This window comes from Eurosta solidaginis, chromosome 1 (genome assembly GCF_040869045.1).
Source record: "Eurosta solidaginis isolate ZX-2024a chromosome 1, ASM4086904v1, whole genome shotgun sequence".
NCBI lineage: Eukaryota > Metazoa > Arthropoda > Insecta > Diptera > Tephritidae > Eurosta > Eurosta solidaginis.
Window position 1 is genome coordinate 343,896,688 of NC_090319.1, and position 24,556 is coordinate 343,921,243.

Sequence of the window (24,556 nt, forward strand, 5' to 3'; positions counted from 1 at the left end):
ACATATACACACGCATATTGCTATGCGAGACGCTATAAACTACAAATATACATGTACATATATGGCTGGTGACTAAACATGAAGTTCGCGAAGTTACTAGGCCTTAGGAGAAATATGCGGACAAGGCAACAGAGAGTATAACAGCAGAGCAAGCTGAGTAGTCAGTAATCAATTTTAATTTAAGCACGCTATTGGTTGTGAAGTTAAGTACTTTTAAAGTAGTCTAATAAAGACCATTTTGCATTATTGAATATTGGAGTTATTTATTCAACAGTTTAGCGATTCGAACGTTAGCAAAAGGTTGGAAATAGGCGGAATTTCACTAAATTCGTTACAATATTTTACATGTTAAGTTTTTTGCATTAATTTCTTATTAAAACATAGTTAATACTATAGTACAAATCATATACTACATAAATTAAATTTTTTTTTTTTTCATGCTTAATTCAGTTTTTCTCATTTCTACACTAACAACACAATTGAGACATTTTTTTCTATATTAATTTGTGTGCCATGTAGATTTGTTTTTGTAAAGTTCTTCTTCGTTGCGAATGAGAAGCTTTGTAAACTCGGGCTCAGTTGTACATATTTATGTATGTTTGTTTAATGGTGTGTTCAGTTTATACTTATATTTAAGAATTCATGAGCTTAACACCGACTTATAATAATTGAATTTCAATTATTATGTTTTTCTAATACTGTTTTCACACAGAAACTTAATGATCTCATTTCACCTTCTAATGAAATCGTAAATTTTTTGCTTTCACACAGAAGGAGTTACTCGATTGGTATGAAGGATGAAATGTCAAACGAATAAAATGACAATGCTGTATGACAGAATTAAACGCCTAACTCGTTAATTAAGGTTTGTTTCTCAAAAGTCACTCAACTTGAGAATCATAGCGTTATCAACTTTTAGTCAAATGTGATTCTCTAATTGGACTCAAATGTACATAATGCTGAAAAAATTTTTTTAATTTATAACGCCATGAATATTTAAATATAAATGTTTTAACAAAATATGTATACAAATTTCAGTTTTGTTATTGTTTAGTGTTTAACTCGCTCAACTTTCCCTTATTTATTTTTTCTTGGATGATGTTGGACGGTTCGAGAGCAGCTGGAAGATGGCTTTAGATATCAATTTGAGAATTTAAAATGTCTCAAAAATGATGTGATATATGAACTTGAGAACTAAACATTTCTCAAAGGTTTGGAGAATAATTGAAAAATGATTTTCGAGATCAACTTGAGAATTGAACATGTCTTAAGGGATGTGTAATATTGTAACCGTGTTTTTGCGTATCAAGCTAAAATAATGCCTGTCGAATACAGGATACATAATTTCTAATAAAAGTAAAGTTCAACTTAACTTTGATAATAATAATAACAATCGTCGGTGTTGAAAGCCCATATCAATGCGGCATAGGCAGCAGCAGCGGAACAAGATGGCGGGTCAGCAATGGCCAAGGAAATTCCATCGAGCAGGCAGGGAGGGACACCCCGTACGAAAGTTAGGGCAAACCACAAGAAAGTAAATGCCACCCCATCTACGCCTGAACAATAAGGTGATGGCACTGACGGGCGGGAAACCCCCGTATACGGTGAAATACCTTCTCGAGTATGCAAGGACGGTGCTGCGCAGCATGTGGCCAAACAGAAAAATATGTCGATGGGCATAAAGAACGGCATGGCGCAGCTCGATAAGAAATTGAGTTGCATGCGCTCTTTATTAGATGGTAAAAACTCAAAGTGCACCGAACCGAAAGCGGCTCGTGGACAAAAGAGCACGAACGTACACTGACTCACAACCGGTGGTCTCGGAGGCCAACAAAAAATGTGATGAGTGTTCTACGAAGACACTCTCGGGTGAGGTCTGGCCGCCCGTACGGAACCGGAAAGCTAAACCACGCCTTGAGCAATAGCAAAAGACACCAAGTGACCCTTAACGTTAATCTCACTTACACACAACCTTCGTGTTAAAGTTTATCGTTGTTATTAATGTTTCAACGTGAACGATATAATTTCGTTTCGGTTAAAAGCGAAATGAAATTTATTTTGATAACGTTACGATACAACTTTGATTAAAAGGCAGTTTTCCAAAGACTTGAAATATAGCTGACCAGACAAAGTAAAGATCTACCTATTGACACTTGTTTTAACGGCGTTCTAATTTTTCAAATGAAAAGGAAATCCAGTTTCCTTAAAATTATACGAAAATTAATCCTTAGCTTTATTTAGTTAAATCTAATTTATAGGGCATCCCGTTCAAGCTTCGGCCTTTTTTTTTTAATTATCTTAGGGGTAAGATTTATTTGTAGTGTAAACAAGCCTAAATTAAAGCGTTTTTATAAGGTGTATGTAGATATATCATTAATAAATAGCAAGAACACAATCGGACCTAATTGGCTACTTTGAGGAACCCCAGAGGATACATCTATGACATCGATGACGTATTTTTCCGCCTGGGTTAGACTCGGTTGAAACCCAAGCTGGTCAAGTTTTTGGATTAGTGACAAACTTTGTCAAACGATTTACTTAAATCAGTAAAAATAACACGGACTTATCTTCTTCGCAGGACCCAAAGAGTGATTTTTAAAAATACGTCATCGATGTCATAGATGTATCCTCTGGGGTTCCTCAAAGTAGCCAATTAGGTTCGATTGTGTTCTTGCTATTTATTAATGATATATCTATTTATTAATGATATGTCAAACGCTTTACTTAAATCAGTAAAAATAACGTCCGTGTGCATGCATTATCTTAATCCATTTGATATAAGCGTTGTGAATTCAAGTAAATTGGTGGCACTTGATTTACCTTTACAAAATACCTTTTTATTAGCTATCGGCAATCATTGAAGAAATAGAAGCAGTAAGCTAATTGCTTACAATAGTTTTGAATAGCGTAAAGTTTTGCTATGACACGATGGTTTTCGATGGCAGAATTTCTTAGGGCCGTTTTCAGCAGCTTCAATTAGTCACTTATCTATAAGTTATCGAAGTTTTCGTTTTCCCCATGCTAACTGAAGCTCCGCGTCTCGGTTAAGTGCAACAAAAAAGTGTAATCAAAAGTCAGCTGTTTAGCTAGTTTTCATGTATTCACAATAGATTTTCCCGATTTGTTCAACAAATTATTCACAATTATCGATTTAACCGGGGTTGGGTCACCCTGAATTGGTGAAAATGAAAATGTCAAATGAAGCTTTTCTTTTGAATTGCTATCCTCTAGTTAAAATCTAACTTAACTGAAGATGGTGAAAACGGCCCTTAGAGTCCGATTATAACTTTTATTTTTGTTTTAACATGTTTTGTTTTTTTAAATTGAAATTTAAAAATTTTATAAAATTTACCCACTCACAAGAAAACTACCGATTGACGAAATAACGAGCCAGTTATTTTTTTTGACATATTTTACGCTTTCTGATAACAGTTTTATACCGATTTCACACAGAGGCTTAATGAAATAATTAGTCAAGTTTTCTACATTAAAGCCCTAATTGCACTCGATCTTCCATACGAAATACAAATTCTTAATTATCTCATTATTGCTTTATTGAATGCCAAATCGAGTGAAAAATCCAGACGGCTTAGCTTGGTGCTTCGATTTTTATTGTCAATGTAACAAATGGCAATCAAAAATAAATTATTTTCGAAAATTTACGAAAAATAGAAAAACACGAAAAAATTCTAATTTAATTTTCGCTGCATTTGCTGCAAAAGATTAGGCGAGGTTAGGCGCAACATCAATTTTATTTTGAATGTATTTATAGTTAAGATGGAAACGGCTGCTTTCATTTTAACTATTTTTTGTAAATACGCAATTTTTTTGGGGCTGCTGACAGATGTTCGCTTAATGAAGCAAAGGACCCTGTATGAAAAGGGAAACTTAATTATTTCATTAAATATAATTGTGATTCGATTAAGCTTCTGTGTGAAAACGGTATTATTTTATTTCGAAAATGTATTGAACTTTTCAGCACTTTCCACTTACCTTATATAATTTAGAATTTTATGTTATTGTATTTCAGTTGTATTTATAACGAAAAATAAATTTAGATATATTCTTGTGAATGGTATAGAATATAAAATGTTACGTTCCGGAGCATACAGAAGCCAGTGGCATTGCATTACACAAAGCTGTCCAGCTTACATAACAATTGACGAATTGAAAGGTGGAGTCATACTAATTGGATCTAAGCACACAACTGATTGTCGGGCAAAGTACTCTAAAGCAATTATAAAAGAAATTTAGATGCAATTTTTTGTATTGGTTTTAATGTAATAACAATAATAATAAATTAACTAGGAATTCAATAAATAAATAAAAAAATTTAACAAGAAGAAAAAAAATTCAGATTAATACTATTTAATTAAGTAGTCATAAATTTTAGTAATTAAGAGCATAAAAAAAAATTATTGATAAGAATAACATTTTTTTTAAAGTTAATTTGGTTAATGCTATAATGTAAACTATGCAAACCAATTTCTAAAACATATTGGAAAAAATCGAATATTGTAAAAGAGCAATTTTTAAAACCATTGTAAAAATTGTAGATACAATTTTTGAGAAATTTTTCAAGCAAAAGTTTTAGAATAAGCATAAATTTATGACAATATTTGTTTCGAAGAGAGTTTTAGATATTCTTTCATACAAACCGGTATAATGTTTTTTATCGGAAAGAATGTCTAAACTTTTAAAATTTGATGAATTTTTTTTGAGATCTTCTAAACATTTGTTTCGCAAAAATTTTTCTTATTTGTTAACATTTTTCGTAAACAATTTTTTTAGTTTTTTCTAAAATTATCAAAAAATAACGTAATAAAACATGTTGACACACATAATATTTATAATAAATACAATTTAAACGCCGATTTTTTTTATAACTCTTTATGCTTTATAAATTTTTTTTTTGTGTTATAAAATGTATGCATCTATGTTTGTATAAAAAAAAAAGTTATTTCAAAAACCTAGGAAAAATATAATGAAATAAATGTGAAATTTTAAAATTTTCAAAAGGATATTTGAAACTCAGATAAATATATGTAAAAAAGCAATAAAAAAATTATAACATTACAATAATCGATTGAAAATTTTGAGAAACTGTCAAACCTTTTTTCAAAAACCACTGATTTAAAAAGTATAAAAATAAAACCTTAAAATTTTGATAAAATCACGAAAAAGCTTAAATAATTTTTGTCGTAATATTTTTCAACACAAAAGCGTATAATTCCGCTTAAAAAAGTAAATTTTGAAAAGTTACAACTTTTGTATTTATTAGACAAAAATAAAATAAAAAAATCCAGTTTTTACTGTTATTTTTTAAATATTTCTAAACATTGTAAATTCGCTAAACACTAAAATAAAAGAGAAAATATTATTTGAAAAACCTTACTTGCTAAGAAATAATTTAAAAAGTTCACTTCAAACACCATAAAATTAATAGAAAGTAAAAATAAATTTAAATTTTTAACAAAAGCATTATTTTTTTTTTTTAATAAGTTCATACATAATAAAATTTCATAAACTCAAAAATCTAAATTTAAATTTAAAAAATATATAAAAAAAATGATCGTTGAAATCAACAACGTGTTCAAGAATTTTTTTATTTTGAGAATTTCTTTAGCAAATTTAATATGAACAAACTCGAAATAATAAAACAAATTTTGTTGTATTATTAAGCGTCCTCATTGCTTTTAATGTATGCAAGCATTTTTTTGAAACAATTTTTTTATTAACTAAGAGCACTGAGTACAATCCCAACTTAATAAGACAAATACATATATATTATTGGTTAATTCTTTGTATTTCTATAAATAGAACAAAGCAAACCAGTTCTTAAAGGCTTACAAGGATTACAAGCTAACATACAAATTTATAAAAAAGGCGATCGCGAAAAGTTGCGCAACAACAAAGGTTCAACCATTAAACATTAAAGCTGGGTATAATATCGAACAACACATGCCGTATTTGTGATCGATCACCGGAGACGGCGGACTATATCCTCCTGAAGTGTGACGCAATCTCAAGACGTAGGGCTAAGTTTATGGGCCCACCATGACCAGAGCATTCTCACATCAAATCCCTCAAGCCAGGTGAACTTCTAGGGTTCACCAGAGATGTCGGCTTGGATGAGGTGCTGTGAAGTAGCTGAGGGCACAATAGACCAATGGTCGCAGTGCGATCCTCAATTAATTATATATCTATCTATCTAGGTTCAACCAACGACGGAGTGCGGGTTCGATTTCCTCTCCTGCTAGAAAAGGCTTTGAAGAAATTAAGAGTGTGTAATCGAAAGAGCTGTCGCCTTGTCTATCCTCAAGTCACGTTGTTTCAATATTTCACAAGTTATTAAAAAAAAAAAAAATTCATACTCAACACAAATAAAATTTTTCTTCGAGCTATAACGTTAAAGTTATTTAATAACAATTAAAACAATTCAAACTTTTTAAGTTGTTATTGCAAAGTGGTATATGAAATTTTGGTATATTAAATGTTTGGGAAAAAAATTAAGCAACTCCACCTAAGGACGAACAAGGCTACAACTGTTTCGAACATACCTTGTAAGGGAGTGGGATTTGAAGCCGCACTCCTGAGATGATCGGGCTGACTACAAAAGCATCCGACCATCACCACCACGTCCTGCTGGAGGCAAGAGAAAGAGTTGTATAACAGCAAGAGGTGGTGATGATCGGATGTGTTTGTAAACAGTCCGAGCATCACAGGAGTGCGTGTTTAAATACCAATTCTGTGAGAAAAGGCTTTGAAGAGATTTCCAAGGTATGATCGGAACAGCTGTTGCCTTGTCCATCCTAATATCGAGTTGCTTAAATTTTTTCCCAAACATATAATAAAACTTAAAATTTTTTTTTTTTAATGAAAATTACATTATTTTGCAGCTTTGTAAATCCCTAGCGCAGAAATTTTTAAAATTTCCCAATAAATATTTTTTATGCAAAAAAATTTATTTTGCTAATAATTAAAAAATTGTCTTCCACTGTTTGTAAATATGTATATATATATATATATATATTTTTTATATTTTAATTTATTTTCATATATCCCAACTAATATATTAATAACAATAACATATTAATTATTTCACTTACAGATAAAGATATTTATGAGGAAGTGGGCTTTTTACAAAGAAATATTATTGATGTTCCGATTGAAAGACAACAGCCAACATCACCACAACCGACGACGCAAGCTCAACAATTACAACCACACGATCATCCACCACAACAACAAGTGTTCGATGGACAGGGCCCCGTTTTCGTTGAAAGCAAATATGGCACAAAGCAATTGGTACTCAAACAGCATACATTCAATCGACATGTCAGCCGTGAAGATGTCACCTATTGGCGTTGCAGTCAATTTGCCGTACTGCGCTGTCGTGCACGTATCAAAACAAAAGGAACTACCTTAACTGTATTAAATAGTGAACACAATCATGAAGTTATTACAAAGGCACGTAAATATGGATCATTAAAGGCAGCTGCCGCCGCTTCTGCGGCTTGTGCACAAACAGCTGCTGCGAGCACGCACACTTCTCATGTTACTGTTCCTGATTTTGATTGCAAATTGAATGTTGCAGAGTCCACAGATACTAAAACGGCGGTATATGTGATTTCGTCGATTGAAAGGGTTTCAGCGATGCAGCACTAAATTTTATTAGAAGCTCTACAGTCGTATTTTTTTTTAGTTTTACACTGCGAATTAAAATTAGGCTCTTAAAAAAAAGTAAAGAATAATATATTACAATTATCACAAAGTACACAAGAGCCCCGAAATATTGGACCATACTCTAATTTGAACTTAATTAAATTTTTTCTTATGCGAATTCCAACATAATTTTCGATTTACTCTGCACTATTATATAACTGTACAACTTTTGGCTGGGTATTGTACCAAATCAAATTTTTTGAAGATTCATCCATATACAAAAAGTATTTTCACTATTTTTCGAAGTTAGACCACGTTTACACATGCACTTATCTACAATAAGTCGCCAATAGTTAATCTATGGGTTACATATTGATTACTGAGTGGAATATCATCCTATCTCGGCTACCAATTCGAAAACGCCCTATCTTAGAAAACGTTCAAATAACTCCCTATCAACAAAGGCAACGATAATTGCCATTTGTCTAAATCGACAGCGGTAGCAGCTGGGTTTATTTTGCCGCTTTTTGGGGTTTACATAACTTTATTTCTTTTTAGGCTTATATAAGGGGTCGTTCTGGCCGAAAGTGGATGGCAGAAGGCCTGCTGAAATAATTCTCACAGGCCACTGCCCCATGGGTATCCATGCGGTACGTCTCAATATACTGGAAACTCCGTCCTGCTGCAGCTGTATGGAGGATGATGAGGTAGAATCACCAAATCACTTTATGCTTGATTTCACAGCTTTTGACAGAACTAGGCGAAAGTACTTCGGTCGCGACTCACTTGGATCTCCCGAGGATTTATCCAAAGTTGAGATCGGTATCATTCGCAGCTTTATCTTGCTACCCAACGATTCTCTAAGTAGCTATATCTACGTTACCGTTATTTTATTCCATGTGGTAGCACAACGGACCTTCATGTTGTCCAAGTGAGCTCCCCTTATTAGGGCAGCTAACCTAAACTATATAAGGGGTCAAAAAGGAAATCATTGAAAAAATTAAAAACAATGTTGGCGACCCTAAACTAAGGGACCCTAAACTCAGAGTTTTATCTATATAAAAAAAAAACAAGAAAATGAAGTTTTATGAAAAATTTTACTATCGACCTTCACAATAGTCTCCAACTCTACACAACGTTTCTCCCATGATTGGAAGCAACCTTAGTAGTGCTCCGAACTTAGCACGTTAACTTTCCTTGAGGCGCAACTTCATATTGTATAATAGAAAAAAGTCTCAGAGTGCAATATCGGGGCGATAGGGTTGGGGAAGCAACGTTGGGATGTTTTTTTCCATAAACTCTTGCACAATGAACGAGTTAGTGTGTAGTAGCGCATTCACGATGAATGGTGTGTATTTTGACTCCGTATAATAAAAGAAGGCATACACCTACATTGTATTTCAATTCAAATTCAAATTTATTGTTGAAAAGGCACATCCAGTTTCTGAATCTATGGGTTATACTGAGTAATATTGTCCATGGGACCATAGATCTGAAATGAATTTCGAGCCTCCCTAATTTTGTTAGAAAGTTTTATTTTTATTTTGAATTTGACATTTATTTTCATGTATTTTATTTGTGAGCCGCTATTCGGATTGCGATATAAAATTTTCTAACAGAATTAGGGAGGCTCGAAATTCATTTCAGACCTATGGTCCCATGGACAATATTACTCAGTATGACCCATAGATTCAGAAACTGGATATGCACCTGAAGTTTTTTTCCCCATTTTTCCCCCATACAATTTGACCCGCCCTAATGTATATATTAACATACATTTGAACAGCATTTGTTTATTTTGTTGCATTGTCGAACAGTGTTAATTTTTCAATGCTTAATTTAAGCAGTATTTTTCACAGTTATGTACGTTAATATTAGTAAATTTAATAACTATAATAGTACTGTGTATAAAACAAAAATATATTGATGATAATAAAAAACAATAAAATATATATATTTAAACAAAATAAGTAAAAACATACCGCTTAGCAATACATAGTCAACTTTTTACATATAAACAGTTTATTTAATTTTTAACTAGTAAGTCTGTTGTTTTGTAAAAAAATATATATATTTTTTTTAATTTTTGAATGTACTACGTATAAAATTCATTATCTAGATTTTTTGTACTAATCGTTAATTTTTCTCGTTTTTTCGGCTCTACTTACTTTCATTGCAGGCCATACACACAGTTATTTTTCGTATATAACAGGATTCCGTGGTAGTCGAAAGCTAAAAGTGGGCGATTTCAGTTTCACACGAAATAAATCCTCGGGCGCCAAAACTTATTGGTCATGCGCACGCGCAGGCATACATAAATGTAAGGCGCGCGTTGTTACAATAGACGAAGATGGCCGACACGATGTCATAGTTAAATGCGATCAACATAATCATCCGCCATTCTAACTAATTTAAAATGAAAAGTTTTCAAATTTAATACGTTGAGCGCCAACGTACACAAACGCAAGAAATGTATTCAAAGGGCTATGATTTTCAACAATTTGAATTAACTGTTTCTATTTTTTTTGTTTTTTTTTGTGTTTTTTTGTGAAATATTTAAAAATACTTTTGTTATATTTTTAGTTAATAACACCACAGAGGATATATTAAAATGCGAGACGCCAGTTTGCCACTCGTAGCCAATTGCTCGATGTTTTTTATGAAGTTGTCGCTGGTTTTTTTTTGTGGTGACATGTATGAATGTCTTATATACATTTCGTGCAGTATTTGTGTTTATTTTAATGATTGTTTTTAATTACTTAAGTAATTCTCTTTCCAAAAATCATAATTGCACAAGGTTACTAATTCGCACGAATGAATAGGAGCAATTAAACAAAACTCCCTCATGGGAAACGTTTGACATGAATTTTTTGTATTCCAGCGAGTTACTCGCCACTCGTAGCAAACTGGTGGCTCTTATTTTAATCTATCCTCATTGATGCTACACAATTTTTCCTCACGGTACCAAAGAGGATAAATATAATAAGAGCCACCAGTCTACTACGAGTGGCGGGTAACTCGCCGGAAATTAAAAAAATGTTTTCCATGAGGGACATTTTCAATTGTCTCGCATTTATCCATGTGCACCTTATGCAAATGTGATTTTTGGAAGGAGATTGAAAGAAATGGAAGTATACATATTTGAGTTGAGGTTTGCTTAAATATTGAGATAAAAAATCGTGAGTACATAGTACTCATAAAGTTTGATGTCTAAACATATATAACTTCTAGGAAAATATTGTTTTAAGTTAACTAGAGCTCGCACAGGGGTTAAAGTTAAAATAAATAGAGATCACTTTACCAGAAACAAAAAGTTTCGGGATTTTTGAGAAGAGCTTATAACAATAACTATCGTCTCCTTATTACTTTGTTATCGGCTTGTTACAGACAAGTCGTAGGCTTTTTATGGGTTTATTTTACATACACACATACGGTACATTTTTGATAAAAAATCTTCTTTTGATAACATTTGGATAACAAATCAATAAATTTCCTAAAAAAAAAAATGGTATCTTAAAAAATATATCGATAACTTTTCGGTAAGCAATAACTTTTTGATAGCAAATCGATAACTTTCCGATAACATTTCCGATAAGAAATTGAACAGCCATATATCAAATCGATAAAAAATTTATGAAATATCGGTAATTTTTCGACGACTTTTTGATGACAAACGGATAATTCAAAGATTTAAATACATTTTATTTTATTTTATTTTTTTTTATATTATTTTATTATGCTTTATTTTATTTATTTTTACTTTATTTTTCTTGTTTTATTTTAGTTTATTTTATTCATATATGTAATACTCCTATATTGCTAATAGAAAATGCTCGCAATGTGTTTTGAATTCGAAATCAAAACAAGACAGCCTATAAAATTTTTGTGATTGCAGCAGCATAAGTGTGACAAGAACTTTGTTACTTCATATAAATCTAAACAAATAATTGCAAATATGTTACAACCAACAAATCCCTAAAAACAAACAAATTTTAACTTAAACTTTACAGCCTAACCAAGTCTGAGCCTTAATTTCTCTGGCTCTTTATTTCCAACATAACCAAAGAGTATATATTTGTCAAGAGGCGTCACTCGATACTTTTGTTGTTGCCAAAGCAAATTACTCGATGTTTTCTCAAGGTAGTCGTTGGTTTTTTTTATCAGATGTATTTATAAAAACGCTTTCTATACATTTTCGTGGGGTATTTGTGTTTATTTTACTGATTGTATTAAATTAATTAATTAATTCTCTTTCCAAAAATCGTAATTATGCAAAGTCACTTTACCGCATAACTATATAGGATTCAATTAAAAAAAACTAAACAAAACTTCCTTGAGAATCACATTCGACATGACAGGGTTGCTTTGACAACAACAAAGTATCGAGTGACGCCTCTTGACAAATATATACTCTTTGACATAACGGCAGTGTATACATCTCTTGCAATTACATGTACAAAAACTGTAATAAATCGGAGACACTAATATATATGTAGGTGCTGTGTGGTTTCGTTCATACCAACACTACCACGTACCATGCTACCACATTACGCTACAATATAGTGAAACTTACGTTCGCATTCTTTATTACTTGATACAACATACCATGCCAATATTACACAGTACGCATACGCTTACACATACTCTAGTACTTCATACGGTACATATACCAATGTAACACACTACGCGTGCATTTACATTGTACATCTAGATCCCATATTGGCATATCTCTTACAAAGTCTGCGCGTACGCTTACGCTTATATTCAGGATTCCCTCATACTGTGATCACAGATGTTTAGACATAGAAAAACATAAAACAATTTCTTCTTTTTTTGGTTACCTCCGCAAAATTTAACCAATCATGCGAATTGCCAACCTAAAACAAAAGGAATGCGCTGAGCATGTTATGGTTGACAACACGTGTTATTTCTCGTCTATTCGTGAAACTAAAACAAAGAGAGAGATACCAGGGGGTTGGAGGGTGGGAAAGTCATCAACACGGTTAGGTTACCTTAGCTTAGGCTTCGGAAAGCTATTCGGAGTTCACCTACATGTCGTGTGAGCGCATCGACAAAGATTCAGTAAAACAGTAAAAATCGCATGCGTTAACTGTATGCTCAAACATTATCCACGAAAACAGACGCTTCTACAAAAAAGTAGCGTTTGCATTCGGATCTATGCCAGCGTTGTGCACCACTGGGTTAACAAACTAGACTACACGTAATTGTGAATTAATGCCGTCATAGTCAAAATGAAATCAATGTTTCATATATTTTTTCCAATATTGAAATGTTTGACAATTTTTTATATGTGTTTATAAGTTTTTATCAAATAACATCAAAGTAAAAAAAAAATGTTAAGATATTTGAAAATTTGATCTTATTTTGAAACTTTTTTAAAATAATACTTATAATTTAGTTTTTGGTACACAGTCCTTTAAATTTTATCATAGAATTTGTTTATTTACCTGGTGAAATTTAATTTTATTTCAATTATAATTTTCAAATATTTCAAATTTCGCTTAGTTTTTTCGGTCTGCAGATTTTTAGCCCACTTTCTTTTATTGTATCAGCTTTTACTTCATCAAGCTCAATCGTTCGCATATTCGAAAACGTTATACATGTGTAAGTATTCGTAAAATTAAAAAAAGACAATCTAGTTTATTTTGGTATCCCCCCATGCCTATTAAATTTCAGTGCAATGCATACAGATTCGTTTTGTTTTGTTGATTTGTCCCAAGCGATTTTCCGTCATATCTTTTCAAATACGGTTTGAAGAAAAACCGTGTTCAGCGTTGCGCCATCGTCAGTGTAATTTTCAAGTAATTTTCATTCGAACGACCCAAATTTGATATGGGGTCACGGAAAATCGTTCCAATATACACAAATACATATACTTTGAAAACTTGTGAAAACTTATTATGTAAATTCTATTTTATATGTAGTTTACTAAGTTTTTTTAGAGACGTTAACTTTGTAAAAATTAATAAAAAATTCAAACTTTCAAAGTTTATTAAATTTCAAAGCAGGATATCACAAAACTTTCTTAAACCTTTTATGAGAAGTTCATTAAAAAGTAGAATTAACAAAAAATAAATACAAGCAAAAAAAGTAAAAAAGAAAATTAAAGAAAATAAAAAAGATACGAAATAATAAGAAAGTATAAAAAAATAAAACAAAATTTAAAAAAAAATATTAAAATAATAATAGAATAACGGATAAAAAAATAATAATTTAAAAAATTAAATATGAATAAAAAAAAATATATAAAAAATTAAATAAAAAAAATGAATAATTAAAAAAATAATAAAAAATAAAGAAATATTAAAAAAATTTAGAAAATTAGACAAAGGATAAAAGTGAAAAAAATAAATAAAATAAAATGATAGAATAATTATAAATCAAATAATAAATAATAATAAAAAAATATCTAAAAGGAAATAAAATGAAATAAAATGAAAGAAACAATAAAAAAATCAAAACTTAATTATTAAACATACATTTCAAAAAATAATCATAAAAATTTAGTTAGTGAAAAAAAAAAAAATAATAATAAATGAGAAAATAGAATAGATAGATACATTAAAAAAAATTTTCCAAAAATGAGATGAAAATAAGAAAATTTTCGTTCAAAACATAAAATTTAGTTTATTGCCCAACTTGACTGTTAGTCTCATGTGTGTACTATATAAAGTCTGAAGCGAGCAATACACACACATATATTGTATATAGGCTTCGTTTTCATTAAAGCGTATTCATTTTTTTTATATCTTATTTTCAGATGAGCTTTTCGACACGGGCGTTCGAGAAAGTTTGCTCTCTTTCGTAATTGGACAGCGTGGTTGTACTTTGCTAGCATTCCAAGGTTACAATTATGTAAAAAATCGGCGCAGTGGTGTGAAAACCTATTGGATATGTGCAAAAAAGGTACACAAAAGTGTTTTCAAAGTTTTATTGTATATATTTTTTAGATATAATGTATAAATATTGCATCTCTATGCACAGGGCAGTACAAAATGTAATGCACGCCTAGTTACTGACGTTGTTGATGGTGTAGAGCAAATTGTGTTGGAATCATATCGACATAATCACGCACAAATAGTGGAACGCAAAAAACGTAAATCATCCATAGAGCAAACACCGAATACATTTTTCACGCTTACACAACCCACAAATAAATGCGCGCAAGTACAGCTTAATACAGATATATCAGGACAGATTCGAAGGGCCTCAACTAATACGTGATGATGCTGCGATAAGTTCGTCGATAAGCATAAAGTATTTTAAATAAAAAAAAAAAATGATAAAAAGACTTGATGAATATATCAATATATATAAAAAGAAGTGCACATTTTGATTGTTACTCCATAACTCGAGAACGGCTCGACAGATTGCCATGAAATTTTTAGGAAAGATACAGGAAGGAGAGATGATGGTTAGTTGATTTTGAAATCCCAAGTCGGTTTAGCCATATATATATATATATATATAAATCAAATTCTGTGTGTGTGTGTTCGCTATGGAAACGTATTTCCCACATATCACTCATCACCAAACTTTGGTTATGGGTTCCTTCGGTCAACGGGAAGGTTTTAGGCTAAAAATAATCGATATATAAAAGGGGCGTGGCACCTCCCATACAGATGGAATCTTTGGTACTGCATACCTTTGAAGGTATACATGCCAGAACATTGAAATTCAGTAAGGAGTTATATGAGGTCAATCCCTAACACCACCAAGAAAAGGCGGAATTGGGAAAAAGGGGGCGTGGAACCTCCCATTCAAATGGAATCTTTGGTACTGCATAACTTTGAAGGTATACATGCCAGAACATTGAAATTCAGTAAGGAGTTATATGCGGTCAATCCCCAACACCACCAAGAAAATGCGGAATTGGGAAAAAGGGGGCGTGGAACCTCCCATTCAAATGGAATCTTTGGTACTGCATAACTTTGAAGGTATACATGCCAGAACATTGAAATTCAGTAAGGAGTTATATGCGGTCAATCCCCAACACCACCAAGAAAATGCGGAATTGGGAAAAAGGGGGCGTGGAACCTCCCATTCAAATGGAATCTTTGGTACTGCATAACTTTGAAGGTATACATGCCAGAACATTGAAATTCAGTAAGGAGTTATTTGAGGTCAATCCTTAACACCACTAAGAAAATATGGAATTGGGAAAAACCTCCAGTAAAATGTGGAATTGGGAAAAACTATGGCTGCCGTACAAACTTAAGTTATTTTAACACCTAAAGTTTGACTGCATTGTTGAGTTTAGCTGTTATGCCTTTTGGACGTTTAGTAATCTGCCGCTGTTAAAAAAATTGTTTAGCTTCAGTCTATCTACATCTATAAAAATCAAATTCTGTGTGAGTGTTCCCTATGAAAACGTGTTTGCTATACTTCGATCATCACCAAATTTTGGCTCGAGGTTCCTTCGATCAAGACGAAAGTTTTTCATATTTCAGAATTAAGAATTTTAAATTTAAATGTTTTTGTTTTTTTTGGCTATGCAAAAGAACTATTTTAGCTCCCAAAAATGATCATGTTAACAAAATCTTCGGAATGTAATCAAAGCAACAATCATCAGCGGTAAAAGCAATACAATAATATAAAATAAGATACAAGAATAAAATGTTTTAACATAAAATTTCACCAAATATGCGTACAAAATTCAATTCAATTTACAGAACAATAAATTAAATTATCAACAAACAAAACAGAAAAAATAACGCAACATCCATTCAATCTCGGGCGTTACAACGTGCGCCTGGTAAAGCTAGTATGTTTTAAAATTAACAGATATTCAATTGTTTATGTATTAGAGGAAAATGTGCATAATAATTTGTTTTTTTTTTTTTTTAATTGACCAAACCCCTTAATCATTGCACTGTAAACTAAACCAAACCAATTTTTTTTTTTTTTTGAATTTGATCCATAAGCAAAAAAGTTTTCCCCAGTTTTTCGAAGTTAGCCTGATAAGTCCAGCTTTCGCTTCCGTTTAATTTTTTTACCGCACCTTTCCGGATGTGTTTATAAGTTTTGCTTTTACGATTCCATAATCGAGAACTCGGCTTCTGGCGATATTTTCAAATCTCGAAATACTCAAAAGCCGTCCAACATTCAATTTAGTCGAATACATATGTATATCTAATACTGCCAATGCAGCAACTAAATTGAATGTTGACAAGCTCACGAGCCTTACTGGTATTTCGAAAATAACGCGCGAAGCCGAAGAAATTTTTTCTCGAACAAATTCAAGAAATCGGATACTCGAGTTACTAACTGCAACAAGCGCTCCTTTTTTTGTTTACTGATCTATCATTGTTGTAAAAACTTTTTCCAGAAATCGCTACTTTCAGCACAGGCCAACGTGGTTGCACTGTACTCGTGTATGGTAATCAAAAATTTGTAAAGAATCGTAAATCAAGCACGCGTACATACTGGATTTGTTCAAGAAAGGTTATTTAAGACTTTTCAAATTTATCAAAAATTTTTTTTAAAAAACAATAATGCATATCATTTGCTTCTTGCAGGATGTAACGTGGTGTCGCGCGAGAGTAGTAACTGCGCGTGATAAGCATGGCACGGAACGTATATTGCATCGTACATTCGAACACAATCATACACGCAAATATCCACGAAATGAGGCTGGTTTGCGACGCACGGAACTTTTGTTAAAAGACTTGATGCCGCTGCGTGGCTCTAACATTTAGATTGATTGTTACATTATTTCTATACGTAGTTACATAGTTACTAGAACTGATGGCTCCGTACTCATACTGCCATTCCAATTATTTTCAACAATGCTCTATAGATGAATTTCATATCAAAGCTGATATGCAGATTTTGATGAAATTTTGCATACAGGTACACTTTACCTATACAAACACAACCTCCATTTTAGAAATTACATTTTTGAAAAATTGTGGGCGTGGCAAGGTGTCAAAGTTGTGAAAAATGCGTGAAAAATTAGGGTAATAGGTACATTTGAGCTATGATAACTACGGAATGGCTCAACCAATTTCAAAGATCTTGGTACCATTGGAAAGGTATTCAGATCGGCTTTTGAAAACATACACTGTAAACAATTTTTTATGCACTGAAACATTTTTTTTCTAAAATAAAATTTTAAACTTGGTAAAAACTTCAAAGGCCAAGCGTTTTAAAATAAAATAAATTTTTTTAAAAAAGGTCTTTAATATTTCCAAAAACTAAAATAGCGTATTTTTCGTTTTTTTTTTTAATTTTAAGTAAATGCATCTCTTTATTTTTGATATTATGGTACTTTTGAGCTGTGATAACTACGGAATGGCTCAACCGATTTCCAAGATCTTGGCACCATTAGAAAGGTATGCAAATAGGCATTTTTTAAGTTTTTTAAAAACTAAACTTTGAAAAAATTACAAAGATCGAGCATTTAAAAACAATCAAAAACGCTTTTTAGTGTATTAAACTTTTTTTGCAGTGTATGTTTTCGAAATTTCTGAATACCTTTCCAATGGTACCAAGATCTTTGAAATCGGTTGAGCCATTCCGTAGTTATCACAGCTCAAAAGTAGCTATTACTGTCATTTATCACGCATTTTGCACAACTTTGACACCTTGCCACGCCCACAATTTTTAAAAAATGCAATTTCTAAAAACGAGGTGGTGTTTGTATAGGTGAAGTGTACCTAATCAAAATCTGAGGGGGTCGGGTTCAAAATGTGTCTTTTTTTATAGGTTTTGATATGAAATTCGTCTATAGCAAAATTTGGTGGAGAAAAGCTTCATCAGATTTTTTTTTCATAAACGCTTTACCTCAGAAAACTATATTTCAGAACTCGTTCCAATATCTCAGCTAAAGAGAATTGAATTTATTTTGAAATATTTATAGTAATAAGTTTCTAACAAAATCGTTACGTGTGAGGGGTCGTGATCTTCCACTATGTAGGTGGTGATAATTTGCTGTCATACATATACAAAACTAAATGCACCGAATTTTAAACTTCAAATAGCATTTGAGTTATAGATCTAAGTTACCGTATTCAACCGTATTTTTTCGTTTTGCGCAATAATGGACAACACAATTTTTATAATAAAAATGAAAAAAATTAAAAAATATAGACTGCTGATATTTGACTATTTCGGCTTGCCGAAACACAGTCTTGAAACTTTAAAAAAAAAATTTTGAATATATGCTAAGATAGGACGTTTTCAAACAAATTCTTTCTCTATTTGAATCCTGGAATTTAGGTTTATGAAAAAATTATTATTTTTATTCTTGACGAAATATTCTTGCAGATTTTTAAACACTTCTATAACTTTCGAATTTCGTTTCTTTCGAAATTTGAAAATGTACCCACTATAATGTACATCTTAATTTTTGTGTTTATATATGTAAATTTTATTCTTTATAAGCTTACGTCACAGGGCCCGTATCGTATTATTAGATTACGTCTCGAAATCTAATTTCACTAAAACCATAAATGAGGTACTCCATATCAAAGCGCAATAATTACAATCGAACACTTAAGAGAACATTAAGAAAATGTAATCAATAAATGTAATTTCTCACTACAAATTCAGACCGCACTTATTGCGTTTTGATATGAAACCCCTCAAATATGAATTTGTTAAGCTATTCGTAAACATGATAATACATTAAGGGAGTTCAGATTTTTGAGCATTTGACGTTGGGAACGTTGCTATAGCAAATATAACCCTGGCTCGTTAGACACGTTTTTGATTTAAAGTTTTTCTTTCCACATTTTGTTTTGTGTTGACAGTTGCGATGTGCTATTCAATATTGATAAAATAATCTTCGACAGAATATCCTGAACTGGACTTCTATTTCTCGATCCCAATCACCATTTCAGTGCTAAATAAAATTGAATTCGATCACGGATCGTATAACACGATGCGGGCCCAGATATTATAAGAGTTGAGTGATCTGATAATGCGAAGAATATAAATCCATGCAATTGTATGCGCTGAATTCAATTCAGTTTTCAGAATTGGTCTAAGGGGCAGTGGTTCGCCCTAACCTGAGAAAACGGAATACAATCCCTGGCGATTGAGAATGATTAGGTAGGCCAATTCTGGTAACGTATTCGTCTTCAGCACATCAAAATGCAAGCGCGTACATGTACCGCATTACCAGATCCACCACTTTTTTGCGACTTTGTAATTTAGCGCTTATAATTTTTTCAAAGATTGGCTTTTGATCCCTTGTAATACGTTTTATATAAGCTTGAAATAATTATACCACACAAATCAGAAAATTGGGCAGACCACACTCATTTTTTTTTAGTTTTTAAATACAATAAATGAATATAATGTATATGCTTATAAAGCTAATATCTATGTTTTGGATACTACCTTCGAAAAACAGAGAAAACACATTTGCTTATGGCTCGCTCTCTACAAAATAACTAATTTGCTGCAATGCACAAACGAAAATTGATTTTGAAGTAGAGTGTTATTATTATATTATTATTAAAGCTATTAGATGTATGAAGTGTGTGTCTAAAAACTCAATAGGGGCATAAACAAATAATTTATAAAATAAATCAAAATGTGATTTTTTTACTACGCAAACCTGTATACACTTGCTAAACGTAAAAAAAAATGTTAACTTTAGTGTTACTTTTATCTGAATGTATCCTTGTCAAAATTAACTTTCAATATTGTTTGATATTAGAGAAAAATTACAAAATTTGCACACGGCGATGGTTACTAGGACATATTTCTGAATTTCACTTTCACATCAGCAGCTTTTCTGGAGCTGAGTTTTGGACTCGAATTCTTCTCATACTCGTGCAAAATCAGAGACATCTATCCACTCAGCCATATGAATGCCCCTCTGCACGTTTTGTAAATTGTCTCTTAGTATTGCATTTTGTGTTGCTAATCTTTTTTTAGATACAATTGGGTACATATGTATACTATATGTTTTTAATCCAAATTGTTTGGAATATTTTAAGGCGCGCTTAACAGATTTTAGTAAAATTGGATTTTTAGATGTTCAGTATTTTTCAGTATTATTTCTATGTATTTAATTAGCGAGGCAAGTTTTGGTAGAAAAAATAAAAGTAAAATGTTAGCTTTTATTTTTAATTGAAAATTTTATTATGGATTGAGAAAGTTAAAGTCAAATTTTAACTTTTATATTTGTCTGAAAAATTTATGAAATTAATATTTATCAAAATACGCAAGTAAATTTTTATTTTTTATATAGGTATAAAAATTGTGAATTAAATTGTTTTAGTTTTTATATTTCTATTAAATAAAATTAAACTTTTATCTTTTATATTTAGCTGAAACATAACATTCACATTTCAAGTTTTATTTTAACTAAAAATATCAAAGTCAAATTTTGGGTTTTATTTTTGGCTAACCCCATTCGTCCAGAAAGTCAGGTACATAACTTTGTTTTGCATTTTTCTTTACCTTTTTTTGTTTTTTTTTTATAAAAAAAATTTATAAAAATCAAAACCACATTGTGGATTTTATATTAGACAAGAAAACTTGAAGTCGAATTCTGTTTTTCAATTTTTGACCCACAAAATAAAATTCAAAATTTAGTTTGTACATTTGACCGTAAAAATAAAAGTAAAATTTTACCGTTGCGTATTTTTGCCTTTAAATTATGATTCATTAAACCGTAAAAATACAAGTAAAATTCTACTGTGCTGTATTTTTGGCCTATAAATTATGATTCAAAATTTAATGTTTATTTTGGACTTAAAAAATAAATGGTATTCAAATCATAACTTTTGTTATTGATTCAAATAATTAAAAAGCTAACTTTAAACTTTATCAATCATGCCTGTGTACCAAAATCCTAGTTTACATTCGATTATTCGATAATCGACCAGTCGATTATTCGCGTAGCATTTTTTACACAGATTAAAAGTAAATTCGCTGTTATTCGACTTCAACATAGCATGCTATTGACTAACTGTCATTTAGAAAACAAATTTTTTTTGCAGCAAAATGCGTTTCCAATAACAGTAGAATTTCTTTTCTAGTTTCGAGGATGCCAAAGAAGCGAAACGCAAAATTTGTGAGCTGCAGATGGCTTACAATAACTTCAGAACGTGTTTACGAATCGCAGAACTCATAGAAAAATTATAAAAATCCACTACTCGAATATTCGTATCAGTCATTCGGGTCGAATGCAGACAACTATTCGATTAGTGATACAAAATTTCTAACTAAACTACTCTTGTTAATCGACTAGTCGATTATTCGAATAGTCGATTATGAAGCGCTATATATTTTACCTTTGGTAATGTTTTTTCTACTTTTTCAATTTATTTTTTTATTTTTATTCCAGGTGCTACCATGAGGAGTTTCCAATATAGCATAACAAATTGCAATTTCCAAATTCCATGTACCGATGAAAGTTTTCTACCATTACTTAAATCTATAAATGATTCCAAATGTTCGGCTGTTGGCACATATTCTGATAAGCAAATAATTAGAATTAAGACAGGCTTATCAAAGCGTAAACCAGCATTTCTAGATAGTCGTCCGCTAGAAGATTGGGGTCAAATTAAATACCATACAACATCGCGTGGAAATAAATTGTTATTCTATGAGGGACATCGTTTTATAAAAAATAACATTTATGGTACAAAAGTTTATTGGAAGTGTACAAAGTGGCATAGTAATTGTAGGGCGCGAGCAATAACGTCCTTTGATACGCCTACGCATTGTATAATCAAAGGTGTGCACAATCACGCGATTACAAAGGAGGAATAAACGAAACCTAGGAAGCTAAAGTTGTTGATAGGCTAAAGTTGAATGGATAAGCTAAATACGTTAATAATACTCATACGAAAAGTTGAAGGCTACCACTGGCTGGTGAAAAAATTTAATAAGTTTAATTGCGAGAATTAATTTGATAAATACCATGCATTGCTTTAAGTTTTATTTTAAATTGTAAGTAATTTTAAGTTTTTTGTATATTTAACGATTTATTTTCTTTTAAAATGAATTTTAACTGAATATATGTATAATACAAATAAAATAGGTTTATAAAGTTGTTATAATTAAAAATTTTAATGGAAGTGTCATTTCAAAAATCTTTATAAAAATTTTGTATTTTATGAATAAGGGGTTATCATATAAGCAAATTTTTGTTGGATTAGAGAAATCTTCCAATTTAAAGTTGACATAATTTGTTGAAATATTAGCAATTAAAACAACTATGCAATAGGTCGAAAATGTGTTTTAAGTTTTATATTTTTTTGTAACTTTCAAATATGTAGTTGCTTAAAAGCAAGATGGCCCTAGAAATTTCACATTTACGCTAAACAAGAATGCAGGCTAAAAAAACTTGAAATCACGTAAACTCTTCAAGAAAAGAGTTGTTGAGAAATCGAAAAATAGCGTTTTTGTACATTTTATAATTAACCTTTGTGTCAACCGTTTTTTGTAAAATGGTTTTTTATTTCTTAATTAATTTAATCGTCTGTTCACTTTTCACAATAAATAATTTAATTATTTTTTAAACGATTTTACTAGAATTAAAAAAAAATTGTATATTTATTAAAGAGGGAAAGCTGAAAAGATTTAAAATTACTGTCTGATGTATAGCTATTTTGACCCTGTCAAAGGTACTTTTTGGGATAGCTCTGTAATATTATATTGGCTATTAGAAATTTGTCCTCGGGTAGTGAATTGAGTGCATCTTAAACCAAATTTCGAACAGCAAAAATAATAATAAAAAGTTGTTCGAAAACTAGCATTAGCAGGGTCCAAATAACACACCCGCCAGTGTGTATGGTTCTTTTAATATATAATAACTTTATAAATATTATTATATGAACATCTACACCCTTTCCAGTTTAAGTTCAGAAAATTTCAATTCAAGTTCAGAAAATTGCATTTCAAGTTCCGAAAATTACAATTCAGATTCAGAAATTTATAAGTAAGGTGTTATTATTTAAAAATTATTTCAATTCATACTACGTAATGTAATACTTACATGTTATTTGCGGAAGTGTTGATGCATCATTGACAATGGTGGCTTGGATATACTTTACCCCAAGTTTATTCCACATCCCGAGCTAAGAAATAAAACGGACGATAACTCTTTGCAACAAGAGCATGAGGACGCTCCGGCCATGAAGATGAGTGGACTGGGAGAACTCCACAGAGTTGCGATAGGGAGGTGGAAGAAGACTAGATCTGTGCACGTTATACGTTACTTGCGGGATTGTGAACGCTCCGTTGATTTCGTCATCAATGCAGATCAATGTGCTTGTGACCTTTATGTAGAATATAGCTGGATGTCCTTGTAATTGACCTCTTATGAGAGGAGGAAAGAGAAGAGAGGAAACGGTTTTTTTTGCTATTGATTTAAGTGAGTTAAGAAGTCCAATGCTTCCTTAACAGATATGTAGTAGGCCTTCATATCCTTGTATCAAATTATTAGCGCTAACATTTACCACCTTACATACATTAATTGCCATTGTATGAAAGAAAAAATTCTTGACAAACTTTCTGAACTTGAATTGTAATTTTCCGAACTTGAATTGTAATTTTCTGAACTTGAAATGCATTTTTCTGAACTTGAATTGTAATTTTCTGAATTTAAATGGGAATTTCTGAACTTGAATTGTATTTTTCTGAACTTCAATTGTAATTTTCTGAACTTAAATTGGAATTTCTGAACTTGAATTGTAATTTTCTGAACTGAATTTGAAATTCTGAACTTGAATTTTAATTTTCTGAACTTAAACTGGAAAAGGTGTAGACACTCATTAAACTTTACTTATATGTTTAATTTTAGCTTTAATTTTAAACATTTTTTCATGATTTATCAGCCATACCAAAAAGAATGTCCCTATTCGTCCGGGTAATTTCGTACAAACATTGTTTATATTATTTCTTT

General features: G+C 31.3%; 4 protein-coding genes across 9 annotated transcripts in view; all 4 read left to right on the top strand.

The window, feature by feature from the left end:
• The window catches only part of LOC137237975 (FLYWCH-type zinc finger-containing protein 1-like), a 98,490-nt gene extending 89,791 nt beyond the window's left edge, over positions 1-8,699 (top strand). For all 6 annotated transcript variants that reach the window (XM_067762459.1, XM_067762457.1, XM_067762461.1 and 3 more), the window contains one exon: positions 7,112-8,699. In XM_067762459.1, coding sequence (XP_067618560.1) covers positions 7,112-7,668 — 557 coding nt within the window. In that variant the 3' untranslated portion in view covers positions 7,669-8,699. The remainder of the gene's footprint in view (positions 1-7,111) is intronic.
• Positions 8,700-9,798: 1,099 nt separating this feature from the next.
• On the top strand, positions 9,799-10,082 carry pre-mod(mdg4)-J (the record flags this gene model as incomplete). The annotated part of the gene is made up of 1 exon (XM_067768128.1): positions 9,799-10,082. A coding segment is annotated over one exon (273 nt), but the record flags the coding sequence as incomplete, so codon positions are not given.
• A 3,076-nt stretch (positions 10,083-13,158) lies between these two features.
• On the top strand, positions 13,159-15,009 carry pre-mod(mdg4)-I. The gene is made up of 3 exons (XM_067762467.1): positions 13,159-13,290; positions 14,447-14,592; positions 14,671-15,009. Exons 1-3 carry the CDS (start codon positions 13,287-13,289, stop codon positions 14,908-14,910), a joined length of 390 nt encoding a protein of 129 aa, XP_067618568.1. The 5' UTR covers positions 13,159-13,286; the 3' UTR covers positions 14,911-15,009.
• On the top strand, positions 14,982-21,989 carry pre-mod(mdg4)-G. The gene is made up of 4 exons (XM_067768137.1): positions 14,982-15,009; positions 15,074-15,100; positions 17,015-17,130; positions 17,205-21,989. Exons 1-4 carry the CDS (start codon positions 14,982-14,984, stop codon positions 17,382-17,384), a joined length of 351 nt encoding a protein of 116 aa, XP_067624238.1. The 3' UTR covers positions 17,385-21,989.
• The last annotated feature ends 2,567 nt before the right edge of the window (positions 21,990-24,556 follow it).